General features: G+C 42.7%; 2 protein-coding genes across 4 annotated transcripts; both read left to right on the top strand.

The window, feature by feature from the left end:
* Positions 1-888: 888 nt before the first annotated feature.
* On the top strand, positions 889-8232 carry dclk3 (doublecortin-like kinase 3). The gene is made up of 7 exons (XM_026157036.1): positions 889-1143; positions 2246-2457; positions 2939-3070; positions 4435-5619; positions 6720-6852; positions 6937-7104; positions 7224-8232. The coding sequence occupies exons 1-7, from the start codon at positions 1077-1079 to the stop codon at positions 7934-7936; spliced, it is 2610 nt and encodes an 869-aa protein (XP_026012821.1). The 5' UTR covers positions 889-1076; the 3' UTR covers positions 7937-8232.
* A 1128-nt stretch (positions 8233-9360) lies between these two features.
* On the top strand, positions 9361-15537 carry zftraf1 (zinc finger TRAF-type containing 1). Of its 3 annotated transcripts, none has more exons than XM_026157044.1 (7): positions 9361-9906; positions 10176-10510; positions 11567-11661; positions 12338-12481; positions 13555-13766; positions 13915-14093; positions 15117-15537. In XM_026157044.1, the coding sequence occupies exons 2-7, from the start codon at positions 10223-10225 to the stop codon at positions 15327-15329; spliced, it is 1131 nt and encodes a 376-aa protein (XP_026012829.1). In that variant the 5' UTR covers positions 9361-9906; positions 10176-10222; the 3' UTR covers positions 15330-15537. The 3 variants fall into 3 exon arrangements, with proteins under 3 accessions (XP_026012829.1, XP_026012828.1, XP_026012827.1); XM_026157043.1 differs by having other exon boundaries at positions 10161-10510; XM_026157042.1 differs by having other exon boundaries at positions 9361-10510.
* The last annotated feature ends 2807 nt before the right edge of the window (positions 15538-18344 follow it).

Below are 18344 nucleotides of genomic sequence, written 5' to 3'. Positions count from 1 at the left end.
TGGAGGTTTCAAGCAACTTAAAGAAGTCCAGACGCTTTTCTTTGAAAGCTCCTTTGACTACGATGACCTGGATGACTGAGAACCTTCACAGACATGTGGAGGTTTATGTATATATTTGAGCCTGTGTGGATTAGAGCAGCGGTCCCCAACCCCCAGGCCTCGGACCGGTACCGGTCCGTGAGTCGTTTGGTACCGGGCCGCGAGAGTTGAGGCTCAGGTGTGAAATGTATAGTTTTCAGAGTTTTCATCGGTTTTCAGCGTTATTTTGTTATCGTTTTTATCGTTTACTCGGTTTTCCTGGGTCTTTTCATGTGTGTTATGAATAAATTTTCTTTTTTTCGCTACTTTTATTTTGTTGTATTTATCCGCGACACCTTAAAGGCCAGTCCATGAAAATATTGTCGGGCATAAACCGGTCCGTGGCGCAAAAAAGGTTGGGAACCGCTGGATTAGAGAAATTCCAAAATAAATGCAAACCTGTGAACCCAATTCTTGCTTTTCAAAGTCATCAAAGATGTATGCTGTAGAATCAGTCCACTCTGTTCAAAGAAATCAATAATACTCGGTGTCAAGTCTTGAAGACAAAACTGAATACTTCCGGTAAAAATGCTCAAAATAAAGCCACGCGCCCGCTACAATCGTTAGCCATCTCGAGCTATTAGTTTGTTTAATATGTCAGTAGAGTAATTAATTGCCGTGATAAATATGTGTGGATTTTTTTAAAAGTATCAAGTTCGGGAGACACACACATCTAGATGCAACACAATGCTCACTGATTCAAAGTATTTTATTTTGACGTCAAACTCGCTGAGCTTCCGGTGTTTTCCCCTCTCCATCCGTTCAACTTGACCTGTATCCATAGCAACCACAGTAGCTACAGGGCCCTCTCTCAGAGCATCCCGTTACTTTACGTGAAAGCTAAGAGGCGGTATGACAGCAGTAGCTCATGGAGGAATAAAGCCGAGCAGGAAATAAGAGTCGCTGGTTTTTGAATATATTTTTTATCATTTGTGTTTTAATTTAATTCGCTGTATTTTTTGTTTTGTTTTTTGTTAAATGTTATTGTTTCGAAAGACATGACTCCCTCACAGAAAGCACGGTATGGATGCGAAGGGGGGCGTAACGCTAAATTAAGATTGTCAGGTGAGTCTTTGGTCGGGCTGAATCGAGTTTACGTGCAGCTAAAATAATTTAAAACTGAGTGTCTCAGCCAAAACTTTGAACTACAAAAGTAGGTGGGAAACATTCGCTTTTAGCTACTAAAAAAATACAAATATTATTTAACTAAAATCTTAAAGACCCTTTTTTTCATAGAAACCATTCTGAAACGAGGTAAGCTTTAGAAAACGTTTTTATGTTAATTGATATTAATGGTCTCTGATATTCATATCCTCATATATTTGGGGCTTAATTAATGAGATTAGTAACACCTGTGTTATAACGTCATGCTAAAATGGCTCTTTTGAAAAAGGCTAGCCCGCAAAGGGCATGAAAAATAGTTAACCTCACAATATATATGGCCTAAGCTCAAAACACACACACACACACACACACACACACAGAAAAAAGGCTGATTCAGTCTTCTTTGACTGGTCACAGCTGGCTCTTTATGGGACATGAATGTTTTTCTGTGTCCACTCTGAAAAGCTTTTTGAGTGTGTGTGTGTTTGCTCACATTTGGGGGGGGGGGGGGGGGGGGCTGCTCATGTTGAAGGTAAAGTCTTGTGTCTTTGTCCGTTGTTCTTTGTGTGGAAACAAAACATAAAACCCACAGCTCTGCTGACTGAATGGATAGCATCTCTCTGTCTCACCGCATTGCCAGAAAGTGAAATGTCAAAGATGCTGTGTGGGTCTCTAATGATTCATTAATCATGCAGATTTTGCTGAGCCCTAAATAGGTCACACAAGCTTTTGTTGGTGTGGGCGTGTGTATATCTGTAACGGCTTTTCATGACTTAAGGAAGCCTAAATAATTCAGCCGACGGGGCAAGGTGCTTGAGGAATCTCAAATGGCCTTTGGACTCTGTAGGATGGAAAACACTCAAATCTGATCAGCCGGATTTGCTTTCACACTCACACAGGCTCACAGGATGAGGAGCGGGTGTTGTGTTACTTATGAGTTTCTATTGTATACAAGTCTACAAGAGATCTACCAGCCATGTCAACTTCAGTCAGTGTTATAGCACACATTCATAAATCCAACTTGGTTTCCGTGTTTGTTCCTCTACCCCTCCCTTTGCTTCAGGTCCTTCTGTACCCATGTCGAAACGTCCAGTTGGGGTCCCCCAGCCCTGGCCCATTCACCCTCATCCTGCAGAACATGCTCGCAGGTCCCACTTTCTTCCTCCACCTCCTCCTCTCCTCCCCCTATTCCACACCCGGCATGCAGAGGAGAGCGCTGAGCGGCCTCATCTGGTCACCATTGTCCGCCCATGTAGCCAAAGCACACTACGGAAGGTGAGCTAAATGTTGACTGTTTTTGGTAGCTCTTTAAAATAAGGCACAATCTTACTAGTGCCTCACAGACTATTTATGAGACATGTTATTACAACCATTTTTGGATTAAAACGATATCAAAAAATCCCCTGTGGTGACTTTAATGCTTTCTATTTGATAATAATGCAACACAATGATGGCTTGATTCATGGCAACTCTTCATCAGAAGTGCTCATACAGTCCACTGGAGATGTTTATCTAATGAAGAGAAGACCCAATAAGATAAAGGAAGTGTTAGTAGAAGAAAAGAAGGGACACTCTAAAAGTGATTCTTATTAATAGCTTAGAATCAACCTGATTTATTAACCACTTTAAAGACAATATTGATGATTTATAAATCCCTTCTAAAAGTGATGATTTGATGTTTTCAATTTCTAAGAATATAATTTAGATGGGATGAATTTCCTAACCTAACAGTGATTTTTGTCTCTGGGCTTGCAAGGTAACAGTATTGTTGAACCGCAGGGGTGTGGTGTCCTTTGAGCAACTGCTGTTGGATATCTCAGAGGCACTGGGATTTCCTCGCTGGCACAGAGCTAGAGTCACACGTCTTTACACAACTCATGCACGAGAGGTGAGGCCCAACCATGACCAGATTATCTTGAAAAAGGAGCAGGCAAAAATGTGCAGAAGGCGCCCCTATTAACCTCCTGCACCCCACACATTCAGTATACAGTTCAATGTAGAGATTTGTGGTCATTTACTCCAACCTCAATTCTGAAAAAGCTGGGAAACTGTGTAAAATTTAAATAAAAACAGAATGGAACGACTTGCATATTTTATAAACTGAACATTTATTTACAGTAGAGCATTGAAAATATATAAAATGTTTTAACTCAGAAAATGTACCATTTTTTAAGATCAAAGACATCCAACACAGATTTTTTTTTGCCCTGCCTCTTGCACACAGAGATTTTTCCAGAATTTCTCTCTGAATTTTTTGACGATGTTATGCACTGTAGATGTTTGGATATTCAAAGTTTTTATATTTTTAGGTTAATTTTTACTATTTGATAATGATGTGTTTTTACATTGTTCTGAAATTCTTCTGTAATTTGTTAATATTTTTTGTTATAGATGGTTGAGCCATGTTACTGACCTGATCACAATTAACCTAAAGTTCTAAATTATTCCTCTGGCTGTTTCTTTTTAGTACCACTTAGTTTTCCAACTTTTGAGATGTGTTGCTGCTATCAAATTAAAAAAAGATCTGTTAATAAAATACTGTATAAGGCTCTGAGATTTGCAAATCATCTCATATGAATATTATTTATATTTGGCACATATTTCAGACTTTCAGACTGAGGGGGAAAATGTGCAACTATAAAACCCCATTTGTGCAAGGTGCACAGTTGTTGTTTTTTTCTTTTGTGTTCAAAAATGTTTTGAATGGTCTGATTTGGACACAGAGAAAACATATTTGGACATAAAGCAGTATGGTGTGTATGTAAAAGTGACAAAGACTGGGACTAGGGGTTCCAGGTCTTCAAGACCGTGTTAGGCTTTGCTGTACTCCACAACTGACTGACAAATGAACCAATATAAACTTAGCTAAGCATAAAAGATATTCAATGTTTTCTTTTCACAATAAGTTGCACATTTTTCACAGGTTTAATCTGAGAAGCATCCCTCACAGTTTGCTCTGTACAATGTTGAGCAAAATAATGCACATTGATAGTATATTTCTCAGACAAATAAATCATTGCACAAAATCTATTAACTTTGCTTTTATAATTAGCCAGAGCATTTTAATATAGGTTGCTACAGCCACATAATCACAGTACATGAAATTAAAAGAGGTGGAAAAGATCAAAAAGAAAAACATGATTTTATATTAAATATAAATATTTTAGCAGCCTTATGAAATTGATAGAATTTTTGCTGCAGATCTGATGTCTGTGAGTGTGTTTTTTTCACCACTGTCTCTGTCTATCACAGGTTAAGGGTGTGTGTGATTTTTTCCGAGGGGAGGTCGCCTTCCTGGCTCTTGGTAAGGCTCGTCCTGAGTTGAGCAGTGTCCAGGAAGCTTTGGAGGAATTATTTCCAGAACATTCACATTACCGATCAAGTGCGCAGCGGGCCTGGGAGAAGAGACTAAGGCCACCGCCAGATAAAGCAGCCAAGGCTGACAGTGGGTACAGCGAAGGGACCGACAGCAGTGGGACTAACCAAGAGACATGCCAAGACACAAATACACATGCCAAGCCTTATACTAATACTCACACATCTCAACATACAGACACACATGAGGCAGACAAATATAATTCTGACACACAGAAGTTTCATAAAAAGAATTCATGCAGAAAATCTGTTCACCTTCCCAACCACCTGCAGAGGCTAAATGTGAGGGGAGGAGTCAGAGTGCATCAGCCTTCTCTGATTGATCCTTTTAAACATGAAGAGGTTCCAAGAAATGCAGACATACCATCTCCTGCACTTTGTGAAAACTGCTTAGTGAGAAGACTTAAACATCAGAGTCCACAACCGATCAGTGTGCTATCAGCGAGGGTCCCACTTCCTCCTGTGTCAAAGAGGCAAAAAGAGCAGGAGGCAATAAAGCCGGATATCTATAACAACCCATCATCTCCTCGACCAATCAGCAGAGATGAGGAGAAGAGCCATATTCAAAGTGCAGCTCCAGACATTGGTGAAGCTCTTAAAGAATCACAGAATAAAGAAACCTCTGACCCCCCCACCGATGGCAGAGACGTCACCCTGACAGACATTGAGCAATGCTACAAATTTGGACGTGTGGTTGGAGACGGGAACTTTGCGGTGGTGCGAGAGTGCCGCCGTCGTGACAATGGTCAAACCCTCGCCATCAAAATAGTAGAGCGGACCAAACTGATTGGTCGAGAGCACATGATGCAGAATGAGCTGAGTCTCCTGGGGAGTCTGCGTCACCCTCGCATAGTGCGGCTGTTCGCTCACCACCACACAAACACTCACTCCTATCTGGTGATGGAGCTGGTGAGTGGAGGGGATCTGTTTGAGGCCATCAGTGACCGGGGAAAGTTTTCAGAGGCAGAGGCAGGACTGATGGTGTCAGATGTGAGTGAAGCTCTGAATTATATCCACTGCAAGAGCATCGTCCACAGAGACCTCAAGCCAGAGAACCTCCTGGTGGGTTTCAGGGTAGTGAGAATGATTGTTGGGTTCTCAAGGTCTTGTGTGTAAAAAATGGTAATCAAGCTTCTTTTTTTCATTTTAACATAATACTATTCAGGGTTTTCCCTGGCTTAAAAGGGGTCCTTAAGGAGGGTGACAACAAACATTAACACAATTGGGCCCCTGGCAAAAACACTTTGTTAACTTAGTTAGCAGAAGTCTGCCTTCTCATGTTATTTATGTTTCACAACATACATATTGTGTAACATCAATAATTACACCAATGAGACACCCACACCATAAAACCTAACATAAGTCAATATTAGTGGTTTAAAGCAGTGCATAGATGAGTTGGCAAGTGTGTGACACAATACATGCGTGCTAAAACAAAATGAAAATAACTCAAATGAAAGGATACTTCTGCAACAAAACACATGCATGCACACAGCAAAACATAACATCAAATAAAAGTACAAAGTATATTTTTTATGAAATCAAAACAGGTCGGTCATAGTTTTGTCGCATGCCCATCATGTTAAGTAACATTTGTTAAACTAATACCTTTCTAGATTTGTGGTTAGAATACAAAAATTAAAAAAACAAAACCCCAAAGCAAATAGATACAGTTTAATAATAATGAATAAACAGAGATAAATATAGATTTAAAAAAAAAAACACTGCTAAAAGCAGATGGTAGTTGAGATCCTTTATGTGTCTAGTAATCTTAAGTCTAGCAGATAAGACTGAGCCTAGAACTGAACTTTGTAGTACGCTACACAAACTGAGGTTAGAAGGAGAACCGCCACAAAATGACTTTAGATTATAGCAGCTATTCTTCAAATTTTTCTCCCACCAACACTCGAGTTTGACACACTCTCTGACTTCATAAACCAAAACAGCCACATCAACACAAGTGTGCTGTCAGATCATCATACAAGTATTATATATAATGTCTGTAGAGTAAGAAAGTGCAATTATTTTTTAAACTCCAAGATGCACAAAAATGTCAACGGGATAAATATTTTGATGACCTCAAAGACTCAAAAAATTCAAACCCAACTTTGCCTCCATGGCTCACTCCGTCTGTGTTTTATTTCACCTACTCCCTTTCTCAGATAGAGCAAGTCGCTGCTGGCATCTGCAGGCTGAAGCTGGGAGACTTTGGTCTTGCCATGGTTGTAACTGAGCCAGTCTTCACCATATGTGGCACACCCACATATGTAGCCCCAGAGATCCTCTGTGAGACAGGTGAGGACTTTATGTGACTCCTCTGCCTGAATTTGGGTTGCGTTTTGTTATTCTGAAAAGTTGTACTTGTTTTTTGACTGTCAGGTTATGGTGTAGCAGTGGATGTTTGGGCTCTGGGTGTGATTCTCTATATCCTGGTGTGTGGCTTCCCCCCATTTCGCAGTCGTAATCGTGACCAGGTAGAGCTGTTCCAGCTAATAAAGCAGGCACAGCTTAATTTTCCATCCCCCTACTGGGACCCCATATCAGAGGGTGAGTTAAGTATAAGTGTACAAGTAAAAGTAAAAGTACTCGTGTAAAAGTGTAAAAGCAAATATGTGTATACACACATATTTACAGCGTGTTTTTTCTCTGTGTGCACTCGTGTGCAGAAGCGAGAGGCCTCATCCGAGCTCTCCTTCAGCCGGACCCCACCGTGAGGCTGACAGCAGAGCAGACCCTCCTGCATCCCTGGGTGAAAGCAATGGCTTCAACTTGCAAGCAGAGGGCGCTCACAGACAAAACTCCGAGAGACACAGAAGCCACTGAAGGAAAACCAGAAACAGTCCAGAAACCACCTAAAACAAACACAACAGAATCACTGACAGACAAAACAAGAAAACGCGCCATCAATGAGGAGAACGCACTGAAGGAGCTCGGCAGACAAGATGAGAGACAAACAGCAATGAGCAGTGGAAGAGGACAGGATAAGAACAAACCAGCAGAGCAACATCTAGTGGAGGCAAGCCACTTATCCCCACAGGACGGAGAGCACACACCCTCAGAGGCTTCGACTGGTCAACATAAACCAGAGGCTGCCTCTACAGATAGACGAGAAACACAGTGTCCAAGTCCAAAGCTGCTGAACTCTAAATTCAATCACCTTGATTCCCCCACAGCAGCTGAAACTGAACTTCTACCACAGATTAAGACACAAGCAAAACAGACCAGAATGCAGACACCTACAGGTTCTACACCTCCAACCAACCCATCCTCCACCCCTGCTTCCTCTCTGCATCAACAGAACTTAACTTCTGCACCGCAAAACCATAACAAACCAGACGCACATGCCACCACCATCGCCCACCCTCCAACTCTGTCCTGATGTTACTGTCAATCTCCCATTTGTGTGATGAGATCAGGGTCATTAATTTCATTGTTCCGGACAATACTGTTGATTTCTTGGCAGCTGAATCCTTCAATGGCCTGCAGATGAAGCGATTTTTACTCTCCTGGGGATGAATATGGTCGGATTAATGAGGCTGGATACATCTCATAAATGTATGTAATCCATTTATCCTGCAATCAGAAACTAATCACCGTGTTGTGTAATGACCAAGTAATGACCAAAGCACTGTCTGTGCAATACTGTGAGAGAAGGATGGAAAGGAAAATAGTGAAGCGCAGTTTCTGATTTTTTTACATGCTGGTGCATTAAAAATGCATTTTTTAGTCAATTTTTGGTATTTTTTCTTTTTCTTCTGCAAATTATGGTTAACTTTGAGAGTAAAAGGTCATGTATGCCACTGGTTTTAGTAGTTATTTTTAGCTGTAAGCTGAAGCTGATCCAGCTTCCTTTTATACTTGATATACTTTTATACTAGATGTTCTTTCCTAGAAATCTGTCTTATTTATCTAGCAACATTAGTTTGTTATCTGCTCATGAAATAAAAATATATATACATTTGTATATTATTTGTCCAAATAAATTCTGTTGGCAATACAGTGTGTTGGGTGTAACCAGCTTCTGTAAATTTGAGTTTATGTTACTGATCCTGTGTGATGACAGACAGCCATCTGTGGCAAATGGGTATGTGGTAAGCTCAAGTAAGTAATGAAGATTGCCCAACACCGCTAACAGGGTGAGCACATAGGGCTACTGGGTAAAGTGTGTGTACATAGCTGAGTGGGGCTGCAGGCCATTCCACACAGACCAAATAAGGCAGATCTGTGTGTCCAGTGGGAGTGGTTAGATCTGTCCCTCCTGACTGCAAACAGCTGACCTTCTGACATCCTGCCCACCCCACCCAAAGCAGCCAAAGCACAGGCATAACACCCCCATCCTTTACATATGAAACCCTCCCAGCCCTCGGTGCTCCTCAAACAAATATCTAGGACATGCAAACGCTTATAAATGCTTATGGCTTCGTAGTGGTAGTTATTCGAGCACTACATGTTTAGGGATGAATAATTTATGTATCGTTAATAAGCAACATCAGATGAACCCGGTTTGATAGATTGCAGCAGGGATATAAACATCGAGTCGGCGTACCAGAGTACCGGAAACGAGGTTATTTTAGTCAAAAGGTTTTGATAAAAGTTATATTTATTTGTTTGTTACACAGCAGTCTTATTAGTAAATATGTTATCACGGTGTTATAATATATACAGTTTAAATTATATAGAGCATGTGTGCTTTGGTGTAGTACCCTAATTTCGTCGCATATCAGGTTTTAGTCACCTTTCAAGCCCTGCCATACGCTGACCCACAGGTGCACACTACGCATGCGCCTTTAAAAACTCTTTAAATACCCCAAGTCATCTGCCACAACAAAACATTCCGCTGTCAGCCCATTCACGGCTGTGCTATAGTAGTTACTGGCGCATAAGAGGCCCTGGCAGAGACAGACAAATATTTACTTTCATATCTGCGTCTCTGCTAGTAATCTAAATCGAGAACCTGTCTGAGTATTAACGAAATTGACCTGGAGTCGTAAAAGGCTGTGTGGGGTGAAGTCGGGGGGAGACGGACAGGAGAAAAAAAACCCCCAAAAAAACAAAGATGGCTGTGTAGCTAGAGAGACAAGTCCCAACGGAACTGTCTCCAGCAGCAGCTTTAATCACCGACACGTCCCGCGAGTCCCGCGGACAGTCAGCCGGTACCGGAGCAGGGACGCAGGGAGCAGCCGAGCCGGGCCCGCTGGTGTTGTAAGCCGCTGTCATTGCGAGTAACGGCGTCGAGAGAGGGCACCAACAGCTGAGAGAGCCCGGGTTGTTTTTGTTCTGCCTGGGCAGAGGGAGAGGACTGCTGTGTTTTTGTCAACGTAGCTAGCCGCATAGTCTGCTAGCCTAACTGTAAGTCACCCCCCTCCCCCAAAAAAGTCGACATTTAATTTATCAGATAGTCGTGATTACATTGTGCACATGCTGTCGTTATTATTCATTAATTGGCGTGTTAAGATACAAGTTTGTGAATGTAGGGTCGCGTTAACAATAAGTTGGCCTGCATTCCTTCCTGACTGCCGAAGCGCTAGCATAGCTCACGTTAGCTTGCTGTCAGCTGACCGTTAGCTTGACAGGTGGTAAGCTAACCCCGAGCTAACCTGCAGGTATTTCGGGCTCAGCCTGGTCGCGGCAGGTACATAACAGGCTTTTCAAGAAAGCCACCGTCATGTCTTCACTGGAAGAGCGAGACGTAGGCGTTGCGGCCGCCCCTGGCTCCTCCTCGGCCGGCCTAGGGGTCGGGGCCGTGGGGGTAGCTGTGGAGGCTGTCGCTGGGGTCGCAGCCATGCAAGAGGAGGTCGCGATACGTCGAGAAGGGCCCGAGCCAAACCCAGACGAGCCACCCAAGAAGAGGGTGAAATTACCCGAGGGAGAGGCAGGGAAGCTGGAGGAGAGACTGTACTCAGTGCTGTGCTGCACCGTGTGCCTAGACTTGCCCAAGGCGTCTGTATACCAGGTAAACATGTTGTCAATCACAAATCTGGCCCCCTCCACCCACCCCACAACCCCAAACAAACATCAGCACACCAGCTCAACCTCATAATAGAAGTTGCCCATGTGTCCCCAGCCCTCAATCCCCACTGTCAACCTGTTGAATGTGTTGGCCAGCTCCATTTATTTTTAGTGATACTGGATCCGACAAAGGCCCCAAGTGTCAACAGCAGATTGAGCCATGAGGCCAAGAGACCAGACACAACCAGGCCAGGTGGTCAGCTGTACTGGCTCAAGTTTATAACATAATACTGTGAATTATCCTCAGAGAGAGAAAGAGAGAAACAGAAAAACTACATCCCCAACCCCTCATAAGACTCCCAAAACCTAAATCGGAATAATCTTTTGTCCTTTCCTTGATCTTTACCCCAGATTTCTACATAATAACCCCAAACTTCTCTTGTCAATGTCAAAGGAGCACATTTGCTAAGTCAATCATTGTCCAGGTAGTCATCTGCATTTACATGCCTGACTACACAGTGTTAATCTTTAACATTTATCGGTAATATAAACACAACGCTATGTTCTTTCAATACATAATATTCTGCACATGCATCCAGATATATTGTGCTAGGTTTGTTAAGCCCAGTTTCACACAGAAAATGACATCATTTATGTAAAAAGAAGTATAGTTTCTTCTTTGAGTTATAATCTGTCAGATATTTCACAGAAAGAGGCAGACAGCCTGTTCAGCAGATATAGCCAATTCAGTTTTACAACTTAACCAAAATTATAAATAACCAAACATTTAAGCAAACGTGTTGAATGGTTTTACACTAAATTATTTGTTGTAATATGAATATAAATTAAACTGACCACTCTTTCATATTTATAAGTTGTTCCAGTTTATTATTTAAATAAACCCATGTAACATATGATCTGTTATTTCATTAATATTTGACACATTTAAGTCAATATTTATTCTCTAGGTTTCTTCCTGTTTAACAACATCACAAGATAATTTATCACTTTCCTCAGACCTTCTGATTGACCCGTCAGCATCTTGTTTTTGTCCTACTAGTGTACCAATGGACACCTGATGTGCGCTGGCTGTTTTATCCACCTTCTGGCTGATTCCCGTCTGAAGGAGGAACAGGCCACATGTCCCAACTGCAGGTAAACCAGCAAATAAAATGCCAGTGTGGATCCCGATTTTGGGGACCGGTAAGTTAAGCTTAAGGGTGACATAAATTAAACGTGACTCGTGAAAGAAACGCAAAGGGGTATGTAACGTCGCATTCGCAGGGAGATGATCAAACAAACATATAATATATATGAGGATCAAAAGAATTTGGATTTATAATATTTAAAAAAAGAAAACATAGATGTTAATAATCGCTGTATGTGTGACAATGTTCATACAAAGTTTAGTGCCACCTGTGTACCCAGCTATTATGGATCTACAGTCATTATAGTGAGAAGAAGCTGCTGGAGTAGATCCAAATGTTTAGAAAACATGCTAAACAAAACTATAACCAGCGACATTTGCTGCTTAATATTTTATATTTCATCTTTTGCTTGTTAGCACTGGGCCTCTTATAAGAGAAACATTCTCACGGTTGAATTTTTAATTAGGTTTATTGAAGCATGTTTGTCTGACATCTGAATTTTTGCACAAACACAAAAACACCTTAATTAGTTTTACTCAGCCTTATAGTACGCTTGGCAACAAAAGACATAGTACTCAGTGGCTCTTGGCTTTACTTTGCGTCAGTATATTCTACATACCTCAAATCTTAAATATACCCCTGCCCTGAGGTGTGATTTATGCTTTTTCTCCCTGTTTGTGTAGGTGTGAGATCAGCAAGAACCTGTGCTGCAGGAACCTCGCGGTGGAGAAGGCTGTCAGTGAGCTGCCGACAGACTGTACCTTCTGCCTAAAACAGTTCCCCCGCTCCAGCTTAGAGAGACACCAGAAAGAGGAGTGCCAAGACAGGTACACACACACACACACACACACACACACACACACACACACACACACACACACACACACACACACACACACACACACACACACACAGAATGACAGTTTTTCCAAGTTTTGCAGCACTTGTAGCCAGAGAAAGTGAGAAATGAGTTCCAGCCACTTTTCTTACAAAAGGCCCCAAAAGCATCAAATGAAGTGGGCTCAGGAGAGTAAACATACGGACATGTGACAGTAGCATGATAGTGTGTGTGTGTGTGTGTGTGTGTGTGTGTGTGTGTGTGTGTGTTGACGCGCTGCAGGATCACACGGGGTTAATGTGGTGAAGCAGCTACTCCAGAGGAGAAAAACCACTAACATGATTACAGACTGCACATTATCTTGTATGTGATACTCATGGCTCCTTATGAAGTCCTATGGGGTTGTTGCTATAGCGATAGGTGACCCTGCTTAGAATACTGGTATCTGTGCGAGTGTTGCTATGACGACTGCCGTTTCGCCAGGTGTTATTTTTTTGTTGTTTTTTTTCTTTCCCCTGGTCGGGTCACACAGAAAATGACGGCGGTCTCCCGCGAGGAGGCGCTGACGTTGGCTCGTACCCTCGGGGCCGTTTGCTCATTAAGATATGAAGTTTAATACGGCATAATTACAGTGCATGATTACAGGTGTTTTTGTTGGGAATCCTTTTTAAATGTCCGCGTAGGCCAAAACTTTCCAGTCAGAAGGTTGACTTATGTAAGCATGGCTTCAATTAGGCGTGCCTCGTTGCAGAGACTAACTAGTACCTTTCACATTACTAATAGCGCGCGTCAACATGTTCTCGCTGAAAAGCACCGCTATAAAGGATGTAGCTAATATGAATACATGCATTTATTTCTTGTGGTTGGGTCTCATCTTTAGTGCAGCATTAATTTTCTTTAGTTCCCAGCGCACATTAATTAATACCTTTGGTGACTGTAACGTCCAATCACTACACGTGTCACGCATTTATCACAAAGGACCTGTGGAAAGGATGTCGTTTATGTACACCCACGCCTTTGCTTCCTTTGCGCTCAGCTGTTTCCCCACCATTATCTTGCCAGGGTGACACAGTGTAAGTACAAGAGGATCGGCTGCCCGTGGCAGGGTCCTTTTCATGAGCTACCAGCACACGAGAGTGAGTGCTCACACCCCACGAAGACTGGAACAGAACTCATGGGAATACTGGGAGAGATGGACCAGAGCCACCGCAGAGACATGCAGCTGTACAACAGCATCTTCAGCCTGCTGTGTTACGAGAAGATTGGGTTTACAGGTAACCCCCCCCCCAAATAAATAAATAAATAAAAATAAAAAAGAGGATAAAATTGTTTGGTGATATCTGTGCCTGTAATTCAGTTTTTGTCCTCATCACAGCCTTTCTCCTCCTTTCTAATTCATGCTGCATTTGTGTATCCACCCAGAGGTACAGTTCAGGCCGTACCGCACTGATGACTTCATCACTCGTCTGTACTATGAAACGCCGCGCTTCACTGTCCTCAACCAGACGTGGGTGCTGAAGGCCCGCGTGAACGACTCTGAGCGCAACCCCAACCTCTCCTGCAAGCGCACCCTCTCCTTCCAGCTCATCCTCAAGAGCAAGGTACACTCGCTACCCACTTACTTTATTTTTAGGTTTCTTCACGCTTGCTGGATTTCACTCTTCGCCTGATGTGGTTTGAATGGAGAGGTTTGGAGACACTTAAGGTCCTGGAACTGACTTTACAGACAGATAATCAACTCTGTTACCATGACTCTAACGTGACTCTTGTACCATTTGTGCAAGAGACAAATTTCAAACAGTTTTGGAAAGAAGAGAAGAAGAGGCTAAGGGGATATTTGGTTTATCATGGTAGATTAGAGTATTCTCAAGGTACTTCTGTTTGAACACAGACGTTACCATGTGCGCTTCACATTACTGAAACTCGTCAACCATTTTGGGCTGCATAGAAAATTCAAATGGTTTCTGAAAGATGAGAGCCAAGAAAAGAGCGTTACGGGTTTAGGCAGATTGGTTGTACACACAATGATTGTTATTTAAAACTTCAAGGGAAGTCTACATTTATTTAGTTTTAAAAGACTTTTGGTTAGAAGAGACTAACCAAAAGGTTAGAAATAAGGCAGGTTAACAACCCCAAGACCCTTGTCTAAATGCACAGAGAAGCTGCGGTAACTTCAGTGTCAGTGGTCACTGGGATTGCATGCATACAGTCTCATAAAATAAGGCTTAAAAAATGGCTTCTCCCCACACATGTGCACATTTTCACAGCATTATGGCTGCCTTTACAGTTACAGTGAGACATGCCTGAACAGACCAAGAGTGTTTTTATGTGTCATTTTTTTACATTTTCTCTTTTTTGTGAAAAAAGCAGCAATATCTAAAATTACCACCAGTTATTGCATTATGAGGGCGAGGAATTCAGTTATGGAGAAGAAAATTTGAGGTAATAGAAGAGCCCATGGGCATTTCTGATGATAAATGTGTATGTCAGCGATACTTTGAAGTTGCTTATTCTCGCCAACCGACTGATCAAAGTTCAGAGATTTTCAGATGAGTTTTCACTGTAAAATTTGAGCTCACGAGCTGGAGCCGGCCCCCTGCTCTAACCTGGATGTGTCTCCACAGGTAAACTCGGTCCTGGAGTGCTCCTTCCTGCTATTGAAGGGCCCCTACGACGATGTGTGGATCAAGCCGGTTATCCACCACCACTCCTTCAGCAACGACACCAACGAGACCGACTACGTCCCGCTGCCCATCTCCGACTCGGTGGAGTGCAACAAACTGCTGGCTGCCAAAAACATCAACCTGCGCCTGTTCATCTTCCAAGTCCAAAAATAAAGAGGAGCGAGAGAAGGAGGAGGAAGATGGAGCAGGGGTGGGGTGGGGGTGAGGGGTCAGAGAGAGGATGTGATGATTAAAGAGAGACACCGCAGAACCATTGATACCTCTTAACACAAAAACAAATACATGAACACACACCTTCACACAGGGTACACGCTTCCACACACACACACACACACACACACACACACACACACACACACACACACACACACACACCACTAATTACACATACCTCCTTTTGCTTTTAAAAGATAGTGAGACCCCTTGCCCGAGAAAGCTGTGAGTTGCTATAGAGATGGGTGGGCATTGATATGAGATTGTGATGGCGGGGGTGGAGCCTGCGAAGGCACGGGTGGGAATGTCGGCAGCAGTGGAGGAGCGGGAGGGGGCGGGGGGAAGTTCCCAAATGTTGGTGTGTACCTGTGGTTCGTGAATGACCTTTCAGTTCCTGACACCCACAGCCAAAGGTAGCACACACACCAACCGAAACAGGTGTGGCTGTTGTGTGCACATGTGTGTGTGCATGGGTGAGAGGGAAACAGAGTTGTGTGGCAGGGACCCCGGAGCACAGCCGCAACTCTGCTCACCTGTTCAGGTGTCCCAAAGACGCGTGATAATGTGAAAACAGAGCGACCGACTCTGCTGAGCTGGAGCACGTGAAGGAGTGTGTGTGTGTTAGTCTGTGTTGTCTTTTCTCCTCCCTCTACACACTGTACGCCTGAGTTTCCCCGCGAAGCTCATCATCCCACCTCCACCACCCCCCCGGTCTGCATTTCATCAAGAGGAGAGACGGCCTGGCTGCGTGCATGTGTTTTAGTTCTTCGACTTATTCCTGCAGCTGGGGGTTATATTTAACCTTCAACACTAATACCATTTTAATTTTCTCTTAACCCCGAGTATTTAAGTACCCCTGAACTTTTTCTTTCTTTAGTTGGGTTTTAGCGTGTGAACGGCCACCTGTGTAGTGCATACATGAGTGAGTGAGTGTAGACAGATCCAAACTGTGAGATTATTTGCAAACGTGTCTCCAGGTGAGCAGTATAAGCTTAGAGGACATTACTAGCAAGGCAGGACCACCACAAGACCTTCAAAGCCCCCCCCCAAAAAGAAAGTCCCCTAGGGGTTCACAGTGTGTCAGTTAATTTTTGGTCAATTATCGTCTTTATTTGTTATTTGCATCTCTAAAAGGAAATGTCATCTAGTAGATGGATTATCACAGGATCAGTGTAGTTCTCATTGTGCATTTCTGGAGGGTTTTTTTGTGTTAACTTGTTGTTTTTGTTATTTTTGTGTGTTTGTGTTATAAATCAGGTGAACCTTTGCTTTTTAACTAGATCACACTGGGTTTAAATAAATTACCACAAACTGACTGACACATAGGAACTTCTAGGAACAGTGTATAAGTGTGTGCTGGGATTCAGCAGGAGCATGAGTGAGTTCCTGTTGTCTCTACACCCGATCCCCCCCCTCGCACCCCAAATCTGTGCAGCAGGGTTAGCCTCAGAGAGTCTCAGGGCGATCAGGACTTCTTCATTCATCTGCTCAGAGATCAGCAGCCGTCTCAAGAGGCTTTTTCTGAAGGTCAGACTTCAGGTGGTGATGGATGGTGTGCGTGTGTGTGCGTGTTTGTGTGTGTGTGTGTGTGTAGAGAGGTGGTGTTTTACCTAACAAGGGTGACATATTAGTGTTAGACTTACTTGAAGGAAAGCGAAGCAACGTTACTTAAGTAGATTCTACTGTAAAGCAGATAGATCTCTCTCCTCCTGACCTCTACTTCCTGTATTTCTGTGTTTTAATGCTTTGTCTCTATGCCAGTGGACTCACTCATCTCACTATGGCTGTACATGTGCCTTTTATTAAAGATCATGGAACCTGCTTCTGCGTGTCTGAATGTTGGGGGCAAAAAAATAGGCCCGGCTCGGCGAAGGCGTCAGCCCGTATAAATTATGCATTCAGCACCGCAGAGATGAAAGCTAAATTTAATTTTAAGGCCCGGTGTGGATGATGGATATGTTTCATTGAATTTGAAGGGGGGGGGGGGGGGGGGGGGGGAGATATGAATAACTTTGAGTACAAAATGGCTTGTTCAGCTCCTGAACAATAACACATTGGCAGTTATTGCCTGCATGCAAGTGGCTACATCACAGCGAGATGTTAGCTGTCTGAAGACTTAAAAAGAGAGGAGTGCTGTGTGTCTGTGAAAACTAGTTTGATTTCTGGGCTGTAATTAGTTGGGTTCTGATTTGTTTATTTGACTTGATGCTGCAGGAAAAGCACGGGTGTAAAAATAATAAACGACAGCTGAATCCCATTTAGCTGCTTCACATTCAGGGCACTGCTGCTGTGCCACTGATTTACTGGGACACTTGAATAGAGTGGAGGGGCTCTTGCTGCGATTATTTACAAAGCTGAAATAAGTAGTTGTCCGTTTTATTACTTAATTAACAATCTGTATTTGTTTTTAATAATTTTGCTGTTTTCCCACATTCTGAAATGATAACATTTGTCTTCTGTGATTAAGGTAAAAATGAACACTATTCTCTTTTTTTTATTGCACAGGTTTCTAAGAGTAAGTCAGCTGTTGTAAGGCCTGAATAGACAGAATTTACTGTTGAAGATGTGTAATGAGGGTATTTAAACAGGAGGGGGCGCCTAAGTCTTACATTGGGGATCCTTCATTTGCTTAATAGTGTGAAAAATGGTATAATTTGTGCATTGTAAGCTGCTCTTCTTTTACTGCATGATCATTTTAGTCTCCTAGTAACACCAATGCCCTTTTGATCTAAAAGCCAATATCCTGATTGATCATACCAATCAATATGCTTTATGTAAATCCTTTACTTGCTTGCCATCAGTCTCTTATTTCTAAACTCTGGACTTTTCCACAGCGCACTGATCAAGACTGTTTATGTCTGGGTGTGTGGTACGTTTGGCTGTCCTCCTACACTGAGCTTTATTTCCTGGTGTCTTGTCTCATCTCAGCTCCATCTAATGCCATTAGCATGATCA

The sequence above is a fragment of the Astatotilapia calliptera genome, chromosome 22 (assembly GCF_900246225.1).
Source record: "Astatotilapia calliptera chromosome 22, fAstCal1.2, whole genome shotgun sequence".
In the NCBI taxonomy this organism is placed as follows: Eukaryota; Metazoa; Chordata; class Actinopteri; order Cichliformes; family Cichlidae; genus Astatotilapia; species Astatotilapia calliptera.
The sequence above is the reverse complement of the archived record's forward strand: the minus strand, read 5'-3'. Positions and strand labels throughout refer to the sequence as shown.

Excerpts from the sequence above, each read along its gene's own strand:
- dclk3 (XM_026157036.1), top strand. The coding sequence starts at position 1,077 with ATGACTCCCTCACAGAAAGCACGGTATGGATGCGAAGGGGGGCGTAAC. Across the intron at positions 1,144-2,245 it reads CGCTAAATTAAGATTGTCAG|GTCCTTCTGTACCCATGTCG; the intron begins GTGAGTCTTTGG and ends CCTTTGCTTCAG. Across the intron at positions 5,620-6,719 it reads TCAAGCCAGAGAACCTCCTG|ATAGAGCAAGTCGCTGCTGG; the intron begins GTGGGTTTCAGG and ends TCCCTTTCTCAG.
- zftraf1 (XM_026157044.1), top strand. The coding sequence starts at position 10,223 with ATGTCTTCACTGGAAGAGCGAGACGTAGGCGTTGCGGCCGCCCCTGGC. Across the intron at positions 10,511-11,566 it reads CCAAGGCGTCTGTATACCAG|TGTACCAATGGACACCTGAT; the intron begins GTAAACATGTTG and ends TTGTCCTACTAG. Across the intron at positions 11,662-12,337 it reads GCCACATGTCCCAACTGCAG|GTGTGAGATCAGCAAGAACC; the intron begins GTAAACCAGCAA and ends CTGTTTGTGTAG.